Source organism: Leptinotarsa decemlineata, unplaced genomic scaffold (genome assembly GCF_025532065.1).
Source record: "Leptinotarsa decemlineata unplaced genomic scaffold, Ldec_3_MD MMD2_tig00001393_RagTag_RagTag, whole genome shotgun sequence".
Classification (NCBI taxonomy): Eukaryota; Metazoa; Arthropoda; class Insecta; order Coleoptera; family Chrysomelidae; genus Leptinotarsa; species Leptinotarsa decemlineata.
Window position 1 is genome coordinate 6225554 of NW_027412562.1, and position 26522 is coordinate 6252075.

Consider the following 26522-nt stretch of genomic DNA (forward strand, 5'->3'; position numbering starts at 1 on the left):
ACAAGTATTACCCCTTATTTCTCTTTACATATTGGAAACTGCTTGTTACATTTACAAACATAGAAATACGTTGCTCTGTCGTTCCACCAGGAATCGGCATTTGCTGAATACTCCTCTAAACAGATTGAACCTATCACAAAACGGTCCTCTAAGCATCGGAATTCGAATTTTTAATAAAATTCCTCAAAGAAATCACTAAAAAAAGTACTAATTGAGGGTGCATTCTATACTTTGGAAGAATTTTGTAGTATATAAATCACTGATAGTATATTCTGTCATACTCTGTGTGTAATTGCATATTTTATCTTGATATTTAAATTGTAGTGTACCTACTCTGTCTGTACTTGTACTTATTATTTCAACTTTTTACTTTGTAATTTTGCTTTTTGTCTCTATAATCCAAATTTTTGACATGTCTTATACCACTTGTGGTCTTCAGATTAATAATAAATTTGATTTGAGGTATCTTGCATAAATGTCTATCAAATTCAATATCCAGCGTGGTATTAGCCGGGGAAATAGTTGTTTTCCGGCAGAAATTTACCAGAATCTATTGTGTAGGTAGTTGGGAAAGATGAATATTTTGAGATTTTATTTCAAAATATTCATTTTCTTAAACCTATAGATAAGTGTCAAAAAATTAAGCATTCTCGATGTTCTTAATCTAATAAAACAAGAGGTACAGAGAGGTACACAAGTTTGATTGTGCTAATGGAAATTTTCAATAAGAAGATTACATAACCAAGCATTTTCAAAGACTGAGATATAATAATGACATTGATATCAGAGCCTCTTTCAAATAAGACAGGCTACTTCTAATTAAAGTGAATTCATTTATGCAATAGATTTGCTAGATTTCAAAATAAAATTCAAATCAGTTTCTGAGAAGTGACTAAAGGAAGCTGTGAATGACAAATTTTTACTAATGCCAAATACACAAAAAAAATTAAATACCTGCAGCCTCAATTCTTGTTCACTAGCTCTACTGATGTGCAGATCGGACCTGAGCTTTTTGGCGTCTGATTCTAACCTGAGCAGATATTCGGCCGCCTCTCTCTCCTTATCTTGCTCTTTCTTTTCCCTTCGCCTCGTCGGTTTGGGTTCGGACTCTTGTTGCAGGTCCTCTATGGCAGGATTGACAACAGATCCGTTACTATGCGAATGATTCACTTTTTGTCGGTCTGTATGTCTCTCTGAATGCTTGTTGTGATCATGTTGATCGACATCTTTGCATTTCTCCACCGATTTTCTGTGATGTGATTTTGTGTTGTGTGTATTGTGTACTCCATTGGCTATAGCCCCGTTGGGAATATGGCCATTCTTTTCGTGGGATTGTCTACTGTAATTTAGGAATCGATGTTAGACGAATATACGAAAATATATAGTTGACAGATTTACCATTATTTCTTGTAAATGATGGAAAGTTCATGAAATTTTTGAGACACCATACACCATGAGCTAGAAATATAACATTTCATCACATTAAATAATGGTAATTCTGTTGTTCTATGTCATATTGTGAAAAAAAAAGTGTTACTGTTGATTTTCTGGAAATTGAGGAATTCAAAGTATATAGTACTACAAAGCCAACTCAATTGAAAAAAAAGGGTGTTTGGAATCATTAAATGATATTAAAAAAGAAAAAAAGAACATGAATAATACATACATTTACACACATATATACATACATGTTTAAACAATAAATATTTTTTCAAATTAATACGGAATTTTTGTTTATTAATTTTTTTTAAGCATTTGGTAGCTCATAAAATTTGATACCTTTATAATAAATCGAAATTTGCTCGATATAAGGAATACCTGATGTAATGAAAGAAAAATTATAATAACATTTTCAAGAAAAAAGTTGAAAAATGGACATTGCTCACTGAAAGGTTATTTTAGGCCACAATTGAAAAACTTTACTCAATCTATTGCTCTCAATACTCTTTACCGTAAATTAGATGTTGTATCTGGAGAAAGTGGCGGTGGTGTTTTACTAGCTATAAAAAACAGTATTCAGAGTGAAATAGTAAATGTTGATTCATTTGATAATAATTTTTCCATTATTGATTTGCTTATATGTAGATGCTTTTTAAAGCACACTTCATTTAATGTGTGTGTAAGCACTGAAACTTAAGAACTATTTTGTGAATCATTAAAACAACTAGAAATTTTGCAGACCAAAAAAGAAGCTTTGATTGGTGACTTCAATGCTCCTAACTTTGTATGTGTCTCCGCTCTTGATAACAAGTCCCACGCTCTCTATGATATGTGTATGTGTGTATATATGTATGTGTATATATGCGTATATATGTATATATGTGTGTATATGCATATATATTTTTTATTTAATTTATTTTTTTACACATTTTTTAATTTATAACTTTGTGACATTATCTATTTCGTATAGTCTTATTTCTTTTCAATATTGTACATTGACGTTTTCCTCTTTTTCATTTGTACTTCTGCTCCTGTGGTTATACAAATCAATCTGAGTAAATAAAGAGATTATTATTATTATTATTTATTATTATTATAGGTTTGTTCTAGCAGCGATTTCAAACGATACGGAATCGTACGAAGCATGCGCATACGAATATAGGCGTTCTAGCAAAGCAAATCCAGGATTCGAACTAATAGTCGCATGTTCTAGCGAAGACGAAATCCAGTTTGCAAACCGTATGAGAACTGTCGAAGTAGTCCAGAGGAATTCGTAAGGATTTTCAGTTTGTGACATGCGCAAATATTCGGAGTGATCGAGTGATCCGATATCACGTTTGTTATGATTTTGGAATATGGATTTGTTGGTTATGTTATGTACTAAAGAAATGAGAAACCAAAATAGAAATATTTAGTGGCCTGATAATTGGTTTAAAAATCTTGTTTTTTATAGAACGGCAATCCTCAAAACTGTCAATTTTTTCATATTTGCGTTTGGAAATTCAGGTGAGTAAAATGATTTTATGTTTTTGAATCAAAATCAAGCAAGCATTTGGTGATTTTCAACTATGCATCAACTATTCAACTCCATTATTACAGGTAGGATTAGCCGAAATGTCATCAGAGTCATCAAGCTCTGAATCAAATTGGGGAAATAATTCTGAATTATCCAATGATGAGGAACTTGTCGAAATGCTGTTTCATCACCATGAGGAAGAGGATGAAGATAATCACATCAATAGAGATGCTGCAGACCACAGAAATTTTGTAGCTTGACAAGTTTTAAGATAGCAATAAAATTGTAATATTTCTGTTTGTTGATGTTCATTTCATTGTTTGGCATAAGTTAAATAAACATCCATTCAGGTAATAATAAGAATGATTTTTAAAACAGTATAAAAATATAATTTGCTCAAGGGTGGGTACTTTACGACCGGATTAAGAGTCAATTAAAGTAATCGGTGCTGAGAATGACACCACATCCTGTCATTTGCTAGAGAGACAGCACAGCCCCAGCACTGATTATTTTAACGGGCTGTTAATCAGGTCGTAAAGTACTCGTCCTAACACATAAACTAATAACTTCTTTCTATATAAAATCACATAACAGGAACCCTATGTATGACATAAGATATCAAACTAAATTCCTCATACTAACATTGAATTCAGAATATTTATCAACATCTGAATTCTTATTTTTGCTCATTTGTCTGAGCAAATTATTTCTTGTTTCTAATAATTCATTTTTCTTCTTTCTTATTTATAACTTTTCTTTTTCCAATTTTAACATTTCTTCTATTTTGAATTTTTCCATTTTGACCAAGCCGATGACTATTCAATATGTTCATTTTTATCGGTTTTCACCTTCACTTTTCGCTGCACAAAATATAAATTTCAAATTTCCAACTAATAAGTCAGTTTAAATGACAATTGCCATTTATCAACAGAAATAAGCGTTCTAGCAGGACATGAATCCCAAACTATTTTCAACCAGTCTCACGGCATACATGCGCAGTTGGCCAGTCCATAACACCAGCTTCAAACCATCCGAAATTTCTTGCTAGAACAAACCTTATGATTAACTTCTTGAATATGAACCAATGGAAAAATATCTTGAATGACTCGAATAGGCTCTTGGACCTGATCATTTCCAATATGAAATGTGAGGTGACAAGAGACAGAGCTCCAATGGTTCCTGAAGATATGCCCATCATCCAGCTTTAAACATTGATTTTAATAATTTTTTTATTAGCGAAACTACTTTCAACTCAAATGATAACCAAAACCAAAAAAATTATAATTTCAAACGAGCTAATTATTCTGCATTATAGAATGCGCTACTTTCCACGAACTGGTCTTTCTTTCGAAGTTGTGATGATGTGAATTTAGCTGTTAGTAATTTCTATGATGTCTTATATAATATTTTTGATTCACATGTACCTATTTTCAAAGTGTTCAAACATAACTATCCCAAATGGTATACACCCGAGATTATTTGCAATCGATTTCAAGTAGTTTGTATTGAAAATCAGAGAAGCACTCCTTAGATAATAAGTAGGGGAGTTCCTCAGGGATCAATATTGGGCCCCTTCTCTTTATTATTTATATAAACGATTTGCCAAATATGTTCTCCTCAAATATCGAGACAATTATGTATGCAGATGACACCACATTTGGCATCAGTATCAATAAAGGGGAGTGTCCGGCTACAATACTTGGGGAAGTTATGGAACAAGCAAAAACCTGGTTCTTGACAAACAAGCTCATACTCAATGAAAAAAAAACCAAAAGTCTCATTTTCGAATCCAGGCTATTCTACAATGTAGAAAACGACCTAGACATGCTGCACACTAAATTTCTGGGTGTAGATATAGATATCAGGCTATTATAGAACATACATATATATACAATTTGTAATAGACTAAATAGTGCAGTATTTGCTATAAGAAAAGTTAAACAACTTATTAACCAATCCGCTGCAATAACTACTTATTATGCACTGTTCGAATCCATTATTAGATATGGCTTGTCTGTCTGGAGCTCGGCAGCTCAGTTTCATTTAAATGCTACATTCGTCATTCAGAAGAGGGCTGTAAGATGTATCATAGGAGCTAATTTTGAAGACTCCTGCAAACCAATCTTTAAAACGTTGAAAATAATGACACTTTACTCTCTGATAATTTTTGTAAAGTTACTATATGTCAAACAAAACATTAATAGTTACTCTGTTGTGTCCGATATACACGGTCACAATACTAGAAATAAAGATAATTTGATTTTACCTCAAACCCGGTTACAAAGAATGGACGATACTATTGATATTAAAATGTACAATGCCCTACCTCTTACAGTACGTTCTCTGAACTATAGTAAATTTAAAAAACATTTAAAGACATTACTTACGGAAAATCCCCTATATGGTATTAATGACTTTTTCCATTCACTCCCGGGACCATAGAGCAAAGATGCCTTTCACGATTGTATGTATGTACTGTATTATTATTTTTATTGCACTGTATCTTCTGAAGATTTTATATTTTACTTTTGGCATATGTTAATTTGATGGTATTTTGTGACATGTTCTAAAGCTGTAGCTTTGTTATGAACCAAATAAAAAATTTGAATTTGAAATTTGAATATCAAAAAGAAAGCTAAACTGCGCGAGAAGTACAAGAAAACTGGTAATATGCAGTACAATTATGAATTCAAGAGCCTTAGGCTTGTCATCAAGAACTAAATCAAAGCTGCATATGATATTTATTTGAATTCTATACAAGAATCTGTAGTATCTAATCCTCAATCATTGCGGTCATACTAACATTCCAAGAATAGAACCTCCCGTATTCCAGGTAGGATGCAATATGATGGCTTCACTATTGATTCTTCAGATGAAATTGTAAATAGTTTTGCAAAATTTTTTCACAGTACATATTCACACTCTGCAGTTGATGAAAATACTTTGCATTCATGCTTATCAAATTCAAATTGTTTTTATAATAATATAAACTTTGAAAACATCAGCGAACAGGAAATCTTGATTGCGGCACGTAAACTAAAAAATAAGTTCACTTCTGGTCCTGATTAAGTTACCGTCCTTTTTTGTGAAAGATTGCATCGGTGTATTGGTCTATCCCTTACTGACACTTTTCAATCTTTCAGATGAAAATAATAATTTTCCTGAATTATGGAAGATATCACAAGTTTGTTCCATTTTTAAGTCTGGGTATCCATCCGATATTCGGAATTATCGTCCTATTTCAATCCTATCGAACTTTGCAAAACTTCTCGAAATTGTCATCTACAATCGCGTACATTCCTCAGTTCGTAATATCATATCTCCGCAACAACATGGATTTATGTCAAACAGATCCACCATAACAAATTTACAAATTTAATTGTATTGACCCAAAATGTTAGCGATGGCTTAGATAATCGTGGTCAAGTTTTTTTTTTTAATTAAAATTATAACAACAGCGTACAGTTCAACATAGTTAAGACATTATAAATATAAAATATGTTGTTATTCTCCCTAATCAGCAAAAATGCTGGTCTCGGGATTCACATACATTCAACATGACAAGTGAAACATAAAAACTAGTAAACCACTATTAAGCTCATAGTATCAAAGTATCAGACATGTGCCTCGAGGCTCAGATGTTCTTTTAAACTATTGATGAATGAACTATAGCCCGGCAACTCACGTATATGGACAGGTAATTCATTGAAGACTTTTATAGCCTGTGTAAAAGTTGATGTTATATATACTGATTTTGCTAAAGCATTTGATCGACTTGATCACATGATACTTCTACAAAAACTCCACCAATTTGGTTTCCATAATTCAGCAGTACTTTTCATTAAATCCTACTTAGTTCAACGCAGTTTGTATCTTATAACGACTATGATTCTTTTTATTACAATCCTTCTTCTGGAGTACCTCAGGGGTCGAATCTAGGACCACTTCTGTTCTTATTATTTATTAATGACCTCAGTAATTATGTCGATTGTAATAAGTTATTTTTTGCAGATGATTTGAAAATATATTTACCTGTCGAAACTATCGAAGACTGTAATAAATTGCAACGACAGTTAGAAAATATACAGCCTTGGTGTGAAGTAAACAAACTATATCTCAATGAATCCAAATGTACAGTAGTGTCTAATAATAGGAAAATGTCAGTCATCGAGTACAATTATCGAGTACATACCATTTTACTGTCACGAAGATCTTGGTGTTTACTTTGATCAAAATTTGTCTTTTTCCAACCACATTAGATCGAAAGTAAGTGAAGCATTGAAAGTTTATGACTTCATAGTTCGCAATTGTAGATCTTTTTCAAACATATCTACTCTATTGACTCTTTATGTAGCCTACGTAAGGTCAAAATTAGAATATGGCTCTGTTCTATGGTCTCCATTCTACAATTGCTATAATACATTAATTGAAAAAGTTTAACGTCGTTTCCTGAAGTTTATTTACTTCAAATCTTATGGTATCTATCCTGATAGATGTATTCCATATGAATCTCTTACCATAACATTCAATATTGACAGTCTTGAATTATGCAGAAAACTTGCAGGAATAATTTTTCTGTATAAATTACTGCACAACAATGTGGATGCTATAGAGGTGTTGTATTTTATGAATTTATGTGTGCCTCATTTTAGAACAAGAAGTACCAGAACTTTTTACAGCCGACTGGCCAGAACCAATTTGTATCTCAAGTCACCTATCTTTACCATTTGCAATAATTTCAACTCAATTTCAAATTTGTGTGATATCAATAGCAACACCACCATGTATTGAATTCTTTCTACAAAAAGAAGATCATATACTAAAATCTTTCAGCTTTAGCACGTCAAGATGAGTCTCAGTCTGCCAGTGTTCTGTTAGCAATAGCATGTCACATTTTTGTTTATTAGCAAAAATATAGTTTAACATTACAATCTTATTACTAATGCACTGAATGTTTTGGTGACAAAATGAGAGAAGGTTCGGAGCTTTACTCTCGGACACAGTAAATTCATTTTTCTCAACATTATTAATTTTTGTACCCAGGGTTGGGGACTTAACATTCAGGTAATTACTATAAACGGAAGTTACACGAGATTTATTACAACTTATACTACGGTTATGGCTATCATTTATGTGATTTCTATTGAGTCCGTGAGGTTGACTAAAAAATTATTTTTACTTTCAAAAAGTCTTACACTTTTCAGGACTATTTGAATATTTCATACGCTCTTTTCAAAACATTGGTTAAAACATTGGAATAACTGGAAATGAATCGGCCGATAAAAATTCTCGAGATGCAATTATTAACCCGAACCAGGCTGCGCTGCAATACACTCCTTCAAAAGACATAAAATCTTGTTCCATAAACAAGATGGAGAACGTTTGGAATACTAATTGGCAGGCCTCACAATCGATACTACAAGAAGTCAAACCAAACGTAGGACCGTGGCAAAATCATTTAATGAAAAGAAGAGAACAAGTGACAATGACCAGACTCCGCCTAGAACACACCAAGCTCACACACGAATACCTGCTGTCTGGACAAAATGAACCAACTTGTGATATTTGTGAAGTTCAACTAACTGTGAAACATTATAGTGCAATGTCCTGTATTCCAAACTGAGACACATTTAAGATATCCCCTAACTTGAAAGAAATGTTAGACTATAATAATAGTAACAAAATCATTCCATTTTTACATACTTTAGATTTAGTTAGGAAGTTATAAATGTTATTTATCAACTCCACCGCTAATGACCCAAAGGTTTGATGCGGTTTATTGAAATAAAAAAAAAACATTGGTTATTTTATCATATACAAAATGTATTCTTCGTTCAACCATCAATAATTCATATCACTGAACAACTGTAAATATTCGCCCGATCTGTCTGTTTTTCTGTTAACCAGCTGTCGCACCCCTACGAACGACAGACCCCAGAAGTCGAAACTTGTGCGAACGAGGTCTTACCTTTTAACATGTGATTCCTGACACGGGCTGGACGATAGCAAGTGAAAATCGTTCCCACACCTTCTCTAGCCCTTACATAAAATTCTATTATTTTCAATAGCAAGAAGTTATTTAACCACCTTCCCATTAATTTAAGGCGAATATATAATGGAAAGAAATTCAGAAAGAAAGTGAAAGAATACCTTGTTGGGAGGCCCTATTATAGTGTGGACGAATTCTACCAAGGCTCTATCGAATAATTGACATGTAGCTTTGTGTAAACAAGTTATTGAAGCCAACACAAAATGGCTATCAATGTTCATTGTGTAGAATTATATATTTACGTTTACTTAATATTCATAAATTCATGTACTTATATTTGTAGCTGTTCAGCTGGACTTAATATTGTTCTGTCCATATACTCTGCTCCGGTGTTTAAGCATTATTTTATAGTTTATATTTGTTAATTGTCCCTTATACATGTTTTACTTTACTAGACTTTGCCAATAAGATGTTTATATCTTGGGTAATAAAGCATATTTTGATTTGATTGATTTGATTTGTTCAGCCTGAGGCTTGAACCACCGATTTGAGTAGTTGATTTGAGTGAATGAACAAAGCACCCACGTCGAATCGACTGGCTACCGACCGAAATAATTTAGTCCTATTTCAACAATTTTTCGAGATCTATTTCATTTTAATGATGAATTTTAACTTATCTGTATGTACATCTGTATATTATTTACTGATATGGCGATACAGCCTGCGTACAAGGAACACCCCTTCGTCGATGCTCCTTTCATGATGCCGTTGTTCATTTACTTCTTTTTTAAAATTATCATCAATTATTTTAAATCACAAATTTTCTCTATACTAAATTCCTCAAATTCCATTTCGTTAATTCGTTTCTTTCTACTAGAAAACGAAAGGACTCTACTCTAAATCTAGTCTGTCATAAAACTGTAGAATCACTCACCTGCTACTTGGTAGTTTATTATTATTATTCAGTATGGGCTGCGCTGGCACCACAGCTGTCGACGTAGTAGCATCCACCTGCTCCGCAGTGGAGGACTCGTCCACGGGCAACGCCTGCTGCATCAGCTGCATGTAAAAAAGGTTATCCTTTGCGACGAATTGCTGCTTCCGCTGCCTCATCCTGAACCCGACGTATGACTTGAAGCCGAAGCCGAGCGTCACCACCGGATAGCCTATGCAGTGCGCCGCGAAAGGCCTGCACAGGTCCAAGTGGCCAGGCATGTGTTTGATATCGCGCAACCGAATCGCAGCCTCCAGATAGACGAACATTACCCAGAGGATCATCGTGGGGGCGCAGAGGCCCTTGTCTGTGTGCCATACGTACTGCACCCACACGTAGGTGCTCGCCGCAAAGAATAACCAGTGCACTGGTATGAAGAAGAAGCATAGCATGTCGGTCATTACTGCAATGCACACGAAAAATATCGAGAAGGCCAGCCCCTGATATTTGAAAGAGTCATATACGGATCGGAGGAGGAGGTAAAACGGCCAGAGGAATTCGAAACGAAATTCCAATAGGAAGTCCGCCACGATCACTGCGAGCCAAATGCACACGAATTTCAGGTAGACGAATGCACTGAAACAAAAATGTATAGATAGATAAGTTTATTTCATCACATTAAGTACAAAATGTATAATAGTGACAAGTAAAACTGTTTAATAAGAAAACAATAGTTGCAGTTAATACACGCACTGATTACATCTGAAATAGTTATTTCTAAAATTTAAAGACAAAAACTAACATATTAAAAGATTAATGTCTCACAATTCAAATATTCTTCGATGGAGTAGAAACAATGTCCCAATAGGGAGTGCTTAACTCTAGCCTTGAAACTCAAACAAGTTCTGTCTGTCGGTATTTTATTGTATGAATGTAAGATGCGTGAATTTCGAGCTGATAGATCCAGTAAAATCGAGGCCTTAGTTGTGCACCTCTTCGAGTTGGGTAATTATGAAAGTCAGCATTTCTGACGTACCTAGTATTATTTTTGTCTATTTCTAAAACATTGTAGAGTATGAAAATACATGGCAAGGGTAGATTTTAAATAATTGATATGAAGGACGACAGTGTTCTTGGTAAGAAACATTAACTATGATCCGAATTGCTTTTTTGCATACAAAAGGCTTTAATTACATGTGAGGACTAATCCCTATGTTCTGTATCTTTATCAACTCCTATATTAAATGAATTTGGTGTGCCACAAGGAAGTGTCTTAGGACCTCTCTTGTTTCTGATATATATTAATGATAAAAGCTTTGCTCATAATTGTGATTTCATACATTTATTTGCTGATGATACACTACTTTGCGTTACCAATAATAATCTAAGCAATTTGTGAAATAAATACTTCATTGGAAACTATGACAACCTACTTGAATACAAATAAATTGAAACTCAATTCTGCTAAAACTAAGGCTATGATTCTAACTACTCCCTTCAAGTATGCTAACCTTGACATATCTGAATACCATATTAATATTGAGAACACGGAAATTGAAATCGTTACTGAATTTAAATATCTTGGTTTTATGCTTGATCACAATCTCACTTTCAATAAACATTTTTTATATACTTATAAAATGATTTGTAAAAAATTATATTTTTTCAGTCGTATATCAGCTAGTCTCTCAGCTTCCTCTAACATTACTGTCTATAATACAATCATAAAGCCACACTTTGATTATTGTGCAAGTTTGCTCTATTCATTAGATCAAAATAAAATATCAGCTTTACAGAAACTGCAGAATAGAGGTATGCGTATAATATTAAAATGCAACCGTTATACAAATATATCATTAATGCTGGATCAGATTCAATGGCTCTCCGTGAGAGATAGATATTATCTAAATACAATGATTTTCATTTTTAAAATATCATCTCCCTACCTATTTTAATGACTTCATTGTTTTCAACTTTGATATTCATAGATATTCTACAAGAAATAATGCAAATTTTTATTTACCTAGATGCAATCTGTCAAGTACTATGAAATCCATTTTCTATAGGGGTTTGAACGATTTCAATAAATTACCGAATGATATTAAAAAAGCTCAGACTGTTAAGGAATTCAAAAAACGCCTTATCAGATTCATACAAATTGTGAACTGAATTTGATACCTATTTTATATTGTTTTGTCTTTAGATAAATTTATACGTAACTACCTGTATACTTATTTTTATTTGTATTTTTTAATATTGGTCTCGTCAGAAAGTTAATAATAATTTTTTTAATATTACTGCATGTAATTTTGTATGTAAATTGTGTTTTCCTATTTTCAATAAACTGTTATTATTATTATTACAAATTGTGAACTGAATTTGATACCAATTTTATATTGTTTTGTCTTTAGATAAATTTATATGTAACTATCTGTACACTTATTTTTATTTGTATTTTTTAATATTGGTCTTGTCAGAAAGTCAATGTAAATTTTTTATTCTTTATATTTCTGCATGTAATTTTTGTATGTAAATTAGGTTTCCTATTTTCAATAAACTATTATTATTATTATTATTATCTGTAGAGGAGGGAGGGTGAGTGTAAGCCCACAGCACTTAGGCCACATGTGACCCATTGTACATCCTCTCAAGGAGTTGTCCTCCTAGGTCATCGTCCATCCTGTCCTTTCCAGGAAGGTGGACAGGTCACTGGGAGACATCTCCTTCATATCGGCAGGTGTAGGCCAAGACTCGCCGAACATACACTCTCTTATTGATGACAACTCCTGACACTCGCATAGAACATGCCTGACAGTTTCATCTTTCTGTTCACAAACCTGCATAGAGGTGTGTCCACTAGCCCCATATAATGGAGGTGTTTCCTTAGTTGACAGTGGCCAGTCAGAAATCCTACTGTTAAGCGTAGATTTTTCCTGGTCATCGCCAGATATTTCTTCGGCGCCAGCTTCCCAGGGTCGCCCAAGGTGATCCCAGGAAGATTGCACCCTTTGATTTCATCCCATCTCTTTAGGGATTAAGCATGGGTGTAACGTTTGGCTAGTTCCGCAATTGTCGTAGTCATCAGGCTGTAGGTGCCACTGGGTCCTAAAATTCTTAGTCCAGCCACTTCCTTGACTAAAGAGTCGGCAATGCGATTACCTATTCTCCTGTTGTGCCCTTTAATCCACCTCAGGATAATGTTATTATCTAGAGGCTTTGGCTAAATCTTGTAGGTACTCTAGTACTAGCCCTCAGGTAACATGTGTCTGTTCAAGGCTAATAGGGCTTGTCTGCTATCAGTACAGATTGTTATGTTTTTGCAAGAAATTCCTTTCCTGGTTATGTCTTTCGTGGCGATTGAGATACCAGCCAGTTCTATTTGAACAACGCTGGTATTTTTTCCCATTCCCCACTTATGCCGTATGTTAGGTGGCTGATAAAAAGAGAAGAGTATGTCTGTGATACCATACTTTGACTAAAACACATTTTCAGCTGTCTTAGTAGGAACAGTTGTGCAGAAAGTTTTTTTACATAGACCAGCAATATGTGCTTGTTTCCCAACTTAACATGACGTCAATTTTAAACCTCAATAAATTTACATGTTGCTTCGTTGTTACTTGTCAATTTGATGATATTATAATTTTCTGTGTCTTATCCCTGTTTAGTTTGAGATACTTTGAAGTACACCAAGTTTCAGCATTATTATCTGTTCTAGAACATAGTTCCATTAAATAGTTAACATTGGAGTCTGCTTCTACCGTTGATACATCATCTGCATAGCAAAAAGATAATGTCATTAATATATGCCACAAAAAGAGTTGGTCCCAGTATGGAACCTTGTGGTACACCGTGCGAAATGAATCTACATGTGCTAGAATTTCCAGATGTATAAACAACTTGCCTTCTTCCACATAATTATATTTTCATAAGCTCCAAAGTTTTGCCCTGTATCCCATAATAATCCAGTTAACTTCATGGAGCTCATGATTTACAGTGTCAAAAGCCTTACTTAGATCACATAAAGTTAGAGCAGACACTAGACCCTTTTATATATTCCGTATTATTGAATCAACTATAGCCATCACAGCCTGGGTTGTTGATTTGTTAGACCTAAATCCGAGTTGATTTTTATTGAGTACTGAATTAGCATTCAAAAAAGAAATTAGACGGTCTTTAATTAGCATCTCAAAAGTTTTACCAAAGATAGAAATGATATATATGGGTCTATAGTTATCTGGAGTATTTGTTTAAGTCGTATATGTCCAAGCAAGCAGAATGTTTTATTTAATTGCTTGTTTAACTTCAACCTCAGACTGAGGAAGATAGAAGTGCTAGGTTTATGGAGTGTTAAAAGGTCGCTTAGAACATTGATGTTGCAGAAGGGTAGAGATGTTACAATTTATTCAACTACATTTGTGAAAAAGATGTTATATTCATCAAGGGAAATGCTCTTTGAGGCTGAAAGTTTTTTATTTGATTTTGCTCATAGTTAATTAACTTCCAAGCGTACTTGAAATACTTGATTCATTAATGAAATTATTATTAAATTCTTTTGGCATTTTGTATAGCAGCTCTGGAATTGCTTTTGATAAACTTTAAATGCATTGTAATATTCAGGCTTTCCAGTTGCAGCTCTAATACTATTCAACAGCTGGAGGTTTTCTCTCATTTGTTTTAATTTGTTGTTGAGAAATGTCACTAGTCTTTTGTTCTTGGTATTTATTTGTTTTAGTGGAAAAACTTGGTTTACAAGAAAACTGTAAGTCATGTTAATAAATTCTGCTATTTTATTTATGTTGTTGTTTTCGTCATAAACGATTTTCCAATCAACTGATTCTAACGCTATTTGTAGAGAGTTCAATCCTTTTTTATGATACATCTATTCGTATAAAAAACAAACAAAGGATATACAAAAATTATTCACATAATACATTCAAAAAATATATATTATATTGCAATACTACCCTTTTAATTTTAGATAGAAATTCGTGGGAAATTTTTGTCGTAATTCCCGCTAATTTCAACAGAGTGATTCATATAAAGATAAACACAAGGCTGTTTGGAATGGAACTATTTTCAGTGTTCATAGTTCTCATGCCACTATGAACAGTGACAAAGGCCCCATTCCCAACAGCCCATTGTTTACCTTTATTCATTTATTTATTTAATAATATTCAGGGGCAAGTCCAATTCAGATATAAGTAGTACAGTGCTATGTAGTACTTGATGCAATACAGTGGATTAAAAGTAAATTATAAGGATAATACAATTTCGAAGTAAGAAAACAAGAATATTATTCAAGAAAAATTATAATGTATAACAATATGAACTAATATAATTCTTACACGCAAATAACATTAGACCACAATACAACAACACAAACAGAGAGTATTAGATTGTTAAGTGAAGAATATGGTTTTTAAAGTGGGAAACTGATATATTAAAGATTTGAAGGTTATTTAAAGAGTTAACCAATCGAAGAGTTCTAGGAATAAAACTGTTGTATGAATAATTGAATCTGTGAAAAGAAACTTAAAACGTTTGCACCTGTCTAGTTGAACGACTGGGTACATGTAAAGATATTTTGGAGAGAAACTCGGGGCTGATACTGAATAGAAGTATCAAATCTCTATGTTTTCTGCGAGCCTCAAGAGAAGATATGTTCAAAATGCATTCCAATGCAGTATAGTCATAGTATACACGCATCTTGAAGGCAATATATCGCAGGAAATTGTGCTGTACGGCCTCGAATTTCACTTTTTGTGTGACGTAATGAGGGGACCAAACTGTGGAACAATAATCGAGATGAGATCTAACCAGGGAAAAATAAAGAGATTTAATAGCAGTGATGTTGGTGAAATCACAAGTGGTTCTCTTTATAAAGCCAAGCATCTTCATAGATTTTTGAATTACAGCGAAAATGTGTGATTTATGATTACATGAATCATTCTGTTGAAATTAGCGCAAACTTTCACGAGAACAATTTCCCGTTATTTATCTCAAAAATCTTACTAGAAAGTAGTGTTTTTTAAACTTTATTATTGAAGTGATCTCTCGTACTACAAAAAATGTCAAGATTCTCATTTTTCTGTACCACTATTTCCGACAATAACTACTTTATAATAGGGTAAAAGGAATTTTTTTCATTTCTTCTTGAATTTTTATTTAAAAACTGGACAAACTTCGTCTTTTGTTTCGTACTCCATCAAGTTGTTTGAAAATATTTCCATAAATGATGTCATAGGACCGCCATATTGAATTTGGATGAAGTGTTATAACGTCGAAAAGAGAATTTTGTATTCTAAAAATATACTATTTTTGATTCTATAAATATTCTAAAAAATTTACAGGGTTTCTTTTGAAATTCTTGGACCAGCATAGATTTTTCATTAGGAATATCGGTTCCAATGAACTATACTTTAGTTCCAAATTTAAATTTTATTGCTGCAGAAACAAATGTATGGAGCCATTTACAATGATTTCATTTATCAATTCATTTACGAGTAACCCCAGTTGAAAAACATACTTCAATATTTCAATATTTGAAAATACTGAAAAAAATTAAAATGTCTGGAAATAAAAACCACTACGTAGTTTTCAAAACTAGGACTGAAGTGCCTATACTCAGTGATAATAAATGAAAATTTCAGTGGCATGTTTATCGTGTTTCCAAAATGATAGTCCCAATCAATACCCGTAAAAAAATAATTTAACCCAGTATAGCTCTTTTGAAAGAAGAGTGAATTAATTGAATTTAAAATTTTTCACAATTATTTTCAAAGGGAACATTGATTGTTAATGCTGAATGATGATAATTGCAGGTCAATAATCATTTATATTTCAAGCCCACAGTTGGTTACATTTGCAAAAAAGTGATCTAATGTAACACCATAACAGTTTACTTTTATTTATTAATTTTTTTTCCAGCAATTAACTTGTGAAAAAATACAGGAAAATTGTGAAAAATGTCAAAAGGTAATATAACAACATAATACAATACAGATTGAAAAAATTGTTATAGATATTCACATAAATATAAATACACATACGTGTTTACATACTTAAATGCACATTAATTCGCATATAGATGAAAAGCATATTGCCTACATATTACATTTAAAATTCAAGTTTCCTAATTAAAAAATTCTTCTATAGTGTAGCAGTTTTTGCGGAGTAAGTGTTTTTTCAGGAGAATTTTGAAAATTGTTAAAGAAGCTTCATTCTTTATGTGATCTGCCAGAGAATTATAGCATTTGCATACAAAATATTCAAAGTTTTTTTGATAACAGACGGTGGTATGCCGGTGGGGTAAAATAAGGTTTTTTCGTCTGGTAGCATGTTCATGGTGTGTTCTGATGGCATTATAAGTGGCCTTATTTTTGAAAATGAAACAACATGCTTCGAGTATGTATGTGCTCATAACAGTCAAAATATTAAATTTTTTGAAAATCTCTCTGCATGACTCTCTTCTACTCGCTTTTGCAATTATTCTGATTGCGTATTTTTGTAATAAGAACACCCTTTGTTCAGAGGAACTTGCTCCCCAGTTTCAAATTCCGTATCTCATATGAGAATGGAAGTGGGCAAAGTATAAAGGCAGAAGGATATTTTCACTGCAATGACTAGACATAAACTTGAGTTTGCCGCAGACAATATCAATATAAGAAATCCATGAGAGCTTTGAATCAAAGGTAATTCCTAGCATTTTAATAGATTCAGAAGAAGACACGAAGTTATTGGTATTTTCAAACAACAAAAGCTGGTGGTGTTCCCGACTATTTGAACAAAACATCAGGGCATTGGTCTTTGATTCATTAATTATTGAATGGTTTTTGTCTGACCATGTTATCACCTTAGCATAGGTAGTCTCAGCCAATAATTTTAATGATACTAAATCTTCTATAATTAAAATGTTTGTGTCGTCTGCATAACATGTTGTAATAATTTTATTGTGTTCATTCAAGTATGATATGAGGTCATTGGTGAATACTATGAATAGCAGGGGGCCTAATATTGATCCTTGAGGGACACCTTGTGTAATGCCTAAGGGATTACTGTTATTGTTGATGAAAATAATATGCAGTTGAAAGAGGTTGTGATACGCGAAGCTCTCTGCTACCTGTTGAGCTGCATTATTCTTGTTATATATAGTTGTAACATTCAACTCATTGTTGGACCACTTGGTGTTAGGTAAGTCAGGTCATAACTAGATTTTAGTCTATGTAGTTGTCTTAGAAATTTTCAAGACTGGCTAATTCATGCAACATAATTTTCATGCAAAGAAATAATAACATTCAAATCATTGTGTCTGGTCATAACTAGATTATGGTCTATGTCGTTGGCTTAGGAATTTTTAGGAGTGGATAATTCATGCAACATAATTTTGATGCTACGAATGATGGTCTACCTATGATAATCACCTGTCAATGTCAACAAACAATAGAATTCAATCAACCTATCAACGGGTATTTGTAGTTGAATATTATTGAAGTCTTAATCTCAATCATGAAATTTGAAATTCTCATAACTTTCAAGGTAACAAATTAAACAATAAGACAAAGACAAACACATTGAACTTTTTAAATTTAGAATTGAAATAGCACTGAGACAAAGACTAGGATGTATACATTGGCTCTGAACAAAAAGATAAAGCTGTTATGGAGTAGAGACATTTTTATAAAGATTTACAGGTACTATGAAGTCAGTATTTCTACTATCACACAGTAACATATACTGCCTTAACAAATCTATTGGGGCTCTGTCATTCATTTTGATAAAAAATTGTAAACAATGTGTTTTAGGTCATGTTCACTCTCCATTACTGATATTTGATAGATTGAAGTGCTCAATATTCCTGATATCCGAGAGAAATATATGATCAAAGGCAGTTCCAAAATGCTTAAGAATAGTAAGTAAAAGTTGAAAGTTGACAAACTTTATGAGGTGATGAGTTGAATTGAGCAAATAGATCATTCAATTTCACAAGTTAGTAGATAAGTTAATTATGAGTTTATTAACTGATTAAAATCATTTCATCTCTATAATACTCAAATAAAATAACAGAAAACAAAATAGTGATGTGTCGACTTTCCCATTCTATAAAATTAAAATGAACTAAATTGGCAAAAATGGTACTTATCAAGGTTTTTGTATCTTTTCTAATCAATTCTTTGAAATTCTAAAATGTTTATTTGATTGAAATGATATTTCACTTTCTCGGCACAAAATATTGTAGTAATGAGAAATGTAGGGCATGCAGAGTTTATTTCATATTTCATCCTTTCCTCTATATTATTTTGAAGTGAACACCACTGAAATGAAGAATATTTTGAACTATATTAACACATCTCCAGAACTTGCGACTTTTCAATATTTTCAAAATGATTTCTATGGTGAATGATAGGCTTCGAGAGCTGGTGAAAGTTACAGAAAATTAATATATTTTAGAAGTGATAAGTAATGTTCTACTGGTTTAGTTTTTGCTGTGGAACACATAAAAAGAGTTGTTTTTAATCTACACATTCTTGCCAATGTCCAATTAATCATTGAAATGGAAAGAAATAGTAATTATCATTCAAATTGCATATATAGATTGAAGATTTCAGCCAGATAAGTAAAAGTTAAAAATACTTTTGTTTTGACAGCTGGTATTCTAACCTAGGTATTAGAGTTATTCTCAACTTATTGTAGGAATAAAAAAATTGTCCACAGCAGTTTATGAGGAAACACTTTTAGGAAGACATAACATTATGTAAAAAACTTGAAATTAAAACATTTGTTTAGAGAAAACCAGCCATTTTGTCCACATATGGGACAATCGAACTTAGAATGTGAAGTAATTTTCGTATAAAAGGTTATAAACGCTCACAGTCCTAACACGAAAACGTACTTTCCATAAAATCCTTCTGTAATTTTGTTCTTTTTCATAGGCCTTCTCATTTTAGCAATCTCAGCATTTCGTCTCTTCATAATTTCCTTTGCAACCCAATCCACTGAAATTATTATATTTTACTCACTCCACACTAGGATTTACGAAAATACGTATTTCTCTCATGGATTTTTGGTCACAAAAAATCACTTCTGCGGCAAATATATTTGTTGTCAACTCAGTTGGTTTCAATCCCACATATCGCGAGGGCGCCACTCGCGTCACATCGAAAATTCAAAAAGTGGCACTAGAGCAATGTTGCCAGAAGGAAAAATTAAATATACAGGGTGTAACATAAGTACGTTTAAATATTCAAGTGACGTATTTCTGAGACAATTTAAAACAATAATCTATATGAACTTGTGTCCAAAAATGCTTCGTTTCGAAGATACAGGGTGTTGAAATTGAAATTTTTTGTTCGCTTTTTGAAAATAACTCTTGCAAAAAATAAATTATTTGCACGAAATTCGGTACCCGGGTTTTATGACGTTTGAAATCATAATTTAGTAGTAATTTTCATGTAACATCTACACACCTTTCCCAAGTAAAAAAGGTACACCACCTCAACAACGCTGGAGGTGATCGTTTTCAAGATATTTACAATTTTCTATATCGATGCATATTACTTAGCTCCCAGGGCACTAAGTGAAGTTGCTGAGAACATTACAAAAACTAAGTATGTGGTGGATCTCGTCAAAATAAACAATATTTTTCTATAAAATGTTCAACGAAAATACCTAAAATTCCAAAAAACTTATGACAAAAACCTACCATGTTTTGAAAAATTTCAACAATCTGTATTTCGAAAACGAATCATTTTTCGATTTTTTCAGGTTAGTTAACTGTGGTCTGCAGGTTTTCATACCTGATGTTTCGTTTGATACTGCTACAGTATCAAAGGCGAAGCGGCAACCGTCGTTATCTAACTTGCTGAGATGCGAAAACTTAAAAAAAGTTGCTGCTATGGCCAAACAGATAAATCGGCAGTTGCAGAATACACTCTCTCGAAGGCAGCCATGACATTGCCTTCAAAAGCACGCAAGTTCTTGATGAAATCAAAGATTACTATCCGATGCTATTCAGAGATGCCACAGAAATACATAAACGTAAGAATAATTCAACCGTAAGGAAAATAACTAAAACATCAACACGACATAGATACCGGCACTTTATAACACAAAGATTCTTCCAATAATTGGAGAAGGGTCAGACCAATCAGGTTTAAGAGCAATCGGCCCTCCGATACCTAGTCCCATTTTAAGTTCGAACGCAACAGGACCATTTTTAGTTTGCACATCTCGATCATTGCCGCATCGCTTTTGATAATGTCTGCCGCAGTAGCTGACGAAACGTTAGGTATAAAAATCTGCAGACTATCGCTAATAAACCCAATAACATCGAACAAATGATATCTTTTTTTTGAACCTTGGGAGCTGTCTGACTTGTCCATTTAGTCCAAGTCTCCAGAAAACACTGCAGCTTCTTGGGCTTATTGCGTTTATTCTCCCATCTTCTCATGACACCCATTCCAACAGTATCGTTCCCTATATTAGTTTGTACAGGTTCCGTGTTGAATGTTCGTCATATTCTTCTGGGCGTAATTTTGTGCGTCCATATATAGCCTGCCTCCTGTGATTCAGTGCCTCACATTTGCATAAGATGTGTAGAGCTGTTTCTATCCCTTCGTTACATAATCTGCAGCTGAGGTCTCCGTTGTACAGCCCCATTTTATTCAGGTGTCCTCTAAGCGGATAATGACCGGTTAGTAACCCTGTAATTATTCTGAGCCGATCCCTACTATATTGAAGTAGTTCTTCGGTTCTTTTCTCGGACGGTTCCCTAATGAAGGTTCTACTGTGTTTGTTGCCAGGTACTTTTTTGCAGTACTCTGTGTGCTTCTTATTGGTCAATGTCCTAAACTGGTTTCGTACCAATGATTTTGGTACCCCCAGAGCTGGTTCAGGACCTATATATGCAGTTGATGATCCACGTGTAGCGCATTCATCAGCTTTGTCATTACCTGTAATTCCTGAATGCCCTGGCACCCAGTACAAAGTTGATTTGTTCTTGTTTACAAGTTCATTCAGTTCTTCATGGTATTCCCAGACCAGTTTTGATGTCACCTTCGGGTTTGTCAGAGCCCCTAGTACGCTCTTGCTGTGTGTAAAAATATTGATCCGCTCATTTCTTTGAGGTCTCAATTTAATAAGCCGTGCACACTGCAAGATAGCATACACTTCCGCCTGAAAGACGGATGTGTATATTCCTAGCGGATAGTTGTAGTTTAAATTTCCATCCGCTCGGTATATTCCAGCTCCCGTTCCATGTTTGGTCTTCGATCCATCTGTATAGCAGGTGTTTTTCCAAACATGTTTTCGGGATGACTAAAGGTCTTCCACTCTTCGCACGGATTATGATTTTCGCTGTGAAGTTTGTGTTAAAGTTGTACTTCGGTGTCATATGGTCCGTGCACATATTCAATATGTGCTTCTCCACTTGTTCCGAAATTTCCGTTACTCCGATATTTTGTAGTTCGGTGAGTTTTCGAGTCTGAATTGGCCCATCCTGGCCTGCACCATTACCATAAATTGTAAAGGAGGTAGATTCAGGAGTGTCTCCAATGCAGCTGTTGGGGTAGTTCTCATTGCTCCCGTCATTCCCAAACATGCAAGTCTTTGCACCTTGCCTAATTTGTTGATGGCGGTCGCCTGCTTCATCTTTGGCTACCAGACCAGAGATGTGTATGTAATCATGGGTTTAACCACCATCGTGTATAGCCAATATACGTCTGGTTTTAGTCCCCATGTTTTTCCATAGGTGCATCTGGCGAGCATCAGTGCTACCTCCGCTTTCCTCTTTATCCTGTCCAAGTGTTGGTTCCAGGTGAGTTTGGAATCTAGGATAACTCCCAGATATTTAACCTCCCCCGACACTTGTATTTCTTCACCTCGAAGTTTTAGAGATACGAGACCCTCCGTTTTAGTCCTCTTGGTGAATGCTACTATGGTCGATTTGGATGGGCTTATGTTAAGCTCTTCTTCTTCAGTCCATCTTGTTATAATGTTCAGGGCCTGCTGCATGCATCCCTTAACTACATTATTGTATTTACCCTGGACTAAGATGACTAAGTCGTCTGCATATCCCAGTGCTTTATACCCATTATGGTCCAAGAGACATAGTAGCTCGTTCATTACAAGGTTCCATAACAGAGGGGATAGAACTCCCCCCTGAAGACAGCCTCTTGCTATCCGTGCCACGACTGTTTCCCCCATAATGGTTGTATATACCAATCTTCCCCTAAGCATGCAGTCTATCCACCTACAGCTTATCTTGTCGATCCGTCTTCTCCTCGACGCCTGGATGATTGATTCTAACGACGTATTATCAAATGCGCCCTCAATGTCCAAGAAAGCAGCTAAAAATGGTCTGATAACCAGTGATACTTCCCTGATATGCCTGTCAAGTAGCTTTTCTAGCGTTTTCAACGCAAATGACATGAGACTTATTGGTCTCAAAGCCTTCGCCGAGTCGTGTGCGATTTTCCCAGGTTTCGGAATGAAGGTGGCCCTGATCAGTCTCCAAGTTTTTGGTATGTGTCCCAGTGCTAAGCTTGCCCTGAGAATTATACACAATTTTTTGAAAAGTGAGTCCGGTCTCTTTTGAAGCATTACTGGGTATATGCCATCAGGTCCCGGCGACTTAAAGGGTTGAAATGAGTTTACAGCCCATTTAATTTTCTCCATATGTATCATATGATGAAACGTTAGGTATAAAAATCTGTAGACCATGGCTAATAAACCCAATAACATCGGACAATTGATATCCTAATAATTTCACACTCTGAATTTTGTGTGTTCCAGCAAATGTAGAAGAACATGTTTGGGGATTTTTTATTTTTCATTTGAAGTGTATTTGCTGATAATTGAGAGATATTATGTGATGTGGTTTCATAAAGTTATAGAGAACATTGGTTTATATGAGAAATAAGAGGGTACCTAGGACAGAGCCCTGAGGAACACCATGATTCATTAACGTCAACTTCGAATATTCATTGTTATAAAAACTCTCTGAGAGCAATTTTGTAGGCATGACTCAAGCAATTTCAAGACAATGTCCCTTATACCATAAAAATACAATTTTTGAACCAAAATTCTTTATGAAAGATATTGGTCAATGATTTCCGACCGAAAACTCGTTTTTTTTGGTGAAGAGGTGTAATTTTGATAAATTTAAATACATCAGGAAAATTATCGCTGTAAAAAATCAAATTATTGAGATACCGATGAAAACTCCTGTGAGATGAATTAAAAAGGAATATTAGTTCTTGGTCTCAATAATAGAAAAAATAAACAATATTATTGAGTGAGTGGTTTGAAAAAAATGGGGAGACTTCATATTGTTTCATGGAGCACTCCGACTATAAAATAGGTTTTTTAAAATAACTTGGCAACGCCGCAACGGAGATTCAAGAATAAAAAATTGGGAAGCTAATGGAAAATGGAATCGAAAAGTGTGATACTGGGTGTTCCGTTGAAAAAAACGAACCGCGCAGTTGAAAAAAACGAACTATGCAATATGAGAGAAAATCATTCTTGAAAGATAGTCCCAATGCGGTCTAACTATTTTATAATTCTACATGTCAGCAAACTGTTCTCAGTAAACATTGTAGGAAGGCAGAAATTCTTGCAGGTCGGTTTCCCAGATATGAATTTCGACCAGATTATACATTTTCGAAAGAAAAATTTCCAGCCCCCACCCTTTGCGTTTGACAAAATTTCACATTTCTCAAAAAATTGAAAAGAAAACTTGCAGGTCAGCATAAATTCTTGCATGCCGGGTCTCACAGATATAAATTCACAGTTCTCATTAAATTTAAAATTAATTTTGCAGGTCGGCAGAAATTCTTGCTGGTCGGGTCTCACAGACATGAATCTCGACCAGAATAATCATTTTCGACAAAAAAAAATTCAACCCCCAACTTTTCGTATATGAAAAAAAATCACAATTCTGATAAAATTGAAAACAAATTTTGCAGTTCGGGTCTCCCAGATATGAATTCGACCATATTATTCATTTCTGACAAAAACATTTACCCCTAACAAGCTAATAATGATGCTGATGTAGTGATAATTGGAACAACAATAGAGCTATTCAACTCAACAAATACAACTATTGTTGTAGGTGAAGATCTATTACTCAATGCTCGAAATCTAATCCTGGATAACCTCAACATCAATCGGAAATATATATTCATCGAAAAGCTCACCTACTTTTGCAAAGTGTCGAAGTCATGTACTATTTTTAGGCGTAATAACTGGCTGTGATACGGCATCTCCATTTTTCAGGAGAGGTGAACAGTTTTCAAAATTTTTAAAAAAGAAGATTCAGTTCAATGTGCTGAAGTTTTTTAAAAGAGTAATTCAACTTCACAAGAAATTTTTACCGACGAAATTCACTATCTTCTCTCTATGTATGGAACTCATAAAAAACTATGTGCTTAAATAAGTTTCGATACACTTTTTATTACTCTGAGGTTTCGATATACATGCTTCGTTAAAAATACTCGAAAAGAAAAACAAGTTCAATTAGCATGTCTTCCTCCAACCTTAGCGGCTGCTCATCAACATTTTGTAAGGGTAGACTCAAAAAACTGGGGTTGGAAGTTGGTCAACAATACTTTAGAACCAGCTCAGACTTTACTCCCACCTGCGCCTAAAAAATGCTAAACACAACAATTGTTTGCAAATGTTAAAAGGGTTGTATCTAAATATGGTTGAAAAAAAAATTTAACTGTTTTGTTCTCTAGCATGCATTGTCAAGGCCGGTAGTGCTCCAGTGTTGAATCACCAACAGTTGAGGATTCATTTGATACCAACGAGGAGACATGCGATGTATCACCATTGAGGCCATCTACTTGCACCTAGGATGAAAATAAGAACAAGGAGAAGAAGAGGAAATTGAAGAAAATTAGGAATCAGACGAATAAATTTCCTTATGGAGGGAGAAATTTACCAATTTTTTTTATTCACACCGCTTTATTCATAATTGTCAACCCTTGCCAATATCTTTTATTATTCAATAGTTTCAAATTTTTGTACCTTCACTCCTTTTTTTGTCTCGTCACTGACTTTCATATTTTTTCCAAGTATAACCTTGTTGGTCGGGTCCAGTATGTATGCTACTGGACAGGTATATTAGAGTAGAGGTTCTGTGTTACCCTACCTGTTGGAAATGTATTTTTTTGTTTTTTTAGTTGACGTAAGTTACTTTGAGATACTTATGTGACGTGATAATAATGACCTCCTTGATTGCTGTAGTCTCTGTGAATCATCTCGTTTGTTGAGACACTCGGGACGTTTTTCAATTTCAATGGCTTCACGAATTATCATGGCCTAAAGAGTTTTCTCCGTAGCAACACTTTTTTTTTAATGAAAATTGGTTTATAACAAAAATTCATAATCATACTTTTGCTTCTCATATCGGACACAAGAGTACAAGTTCATTTCCTTTTCAGATATGTTTCATCGTGAGTAATTTTTGAATATATTTTTCTTTTGCTTCATATCAAATGTTGGAACATCATCATTTAAATTAAAATAAACTTAACTGGTTTTGATCCTCACACCACTTAAAATATTAGGTTTTGTATTAATGGAGGCATTTTCAAACTTCGTGATGATAGTTGGGTATTCGGAGTCACATCTGTAGATAAGTC

At 34.0% G+C, this 26522-nt stretch overlaps 1 protein-coding gene and 1 long non-coding RNA gene across 2 annotated transcripts in view; one reads left to right on the top strand and one right to left on the bottom strand.

Moving 5' to 3' along the window:
• The window catches only part of LOC111506170 (macoilin-1), a 40216-nt gene extending 20203 nt beyond the window's left edge, over positions 1-20013 (bottom strand). The window contains exons 1-3 of the mRNA XM_074175909.1: positions 19769-20013; positions 9880-10515; positions 955-1339 (exon numbers count right to left, since the gene is read on the bottom strand). Of these exons, the coding sequence (XP_074032010.1) occupies positions 955-1339; positions 9880-10515; positions 19769-19848 (1101 nt within the window). The 5' untranslated portion in view covers positions 19849-20013. The remainder of the gene's footprint in view (positions 1-954; positions 1340-9879; positions 10516-19768) is intronic.
• Positions 2532-3255, top strand: LOC141482507 (uncharacterized). Its single transcript, XR_012465568.1, has 2 exons — positions 2532-2946; positions 3040-3255. It is a non-coding gene; the product is annotated as an uncharacterized lncRNA (long non-coding RNA).
• Positions 20014-26522: the final 6509 nt, after the last annotated feature.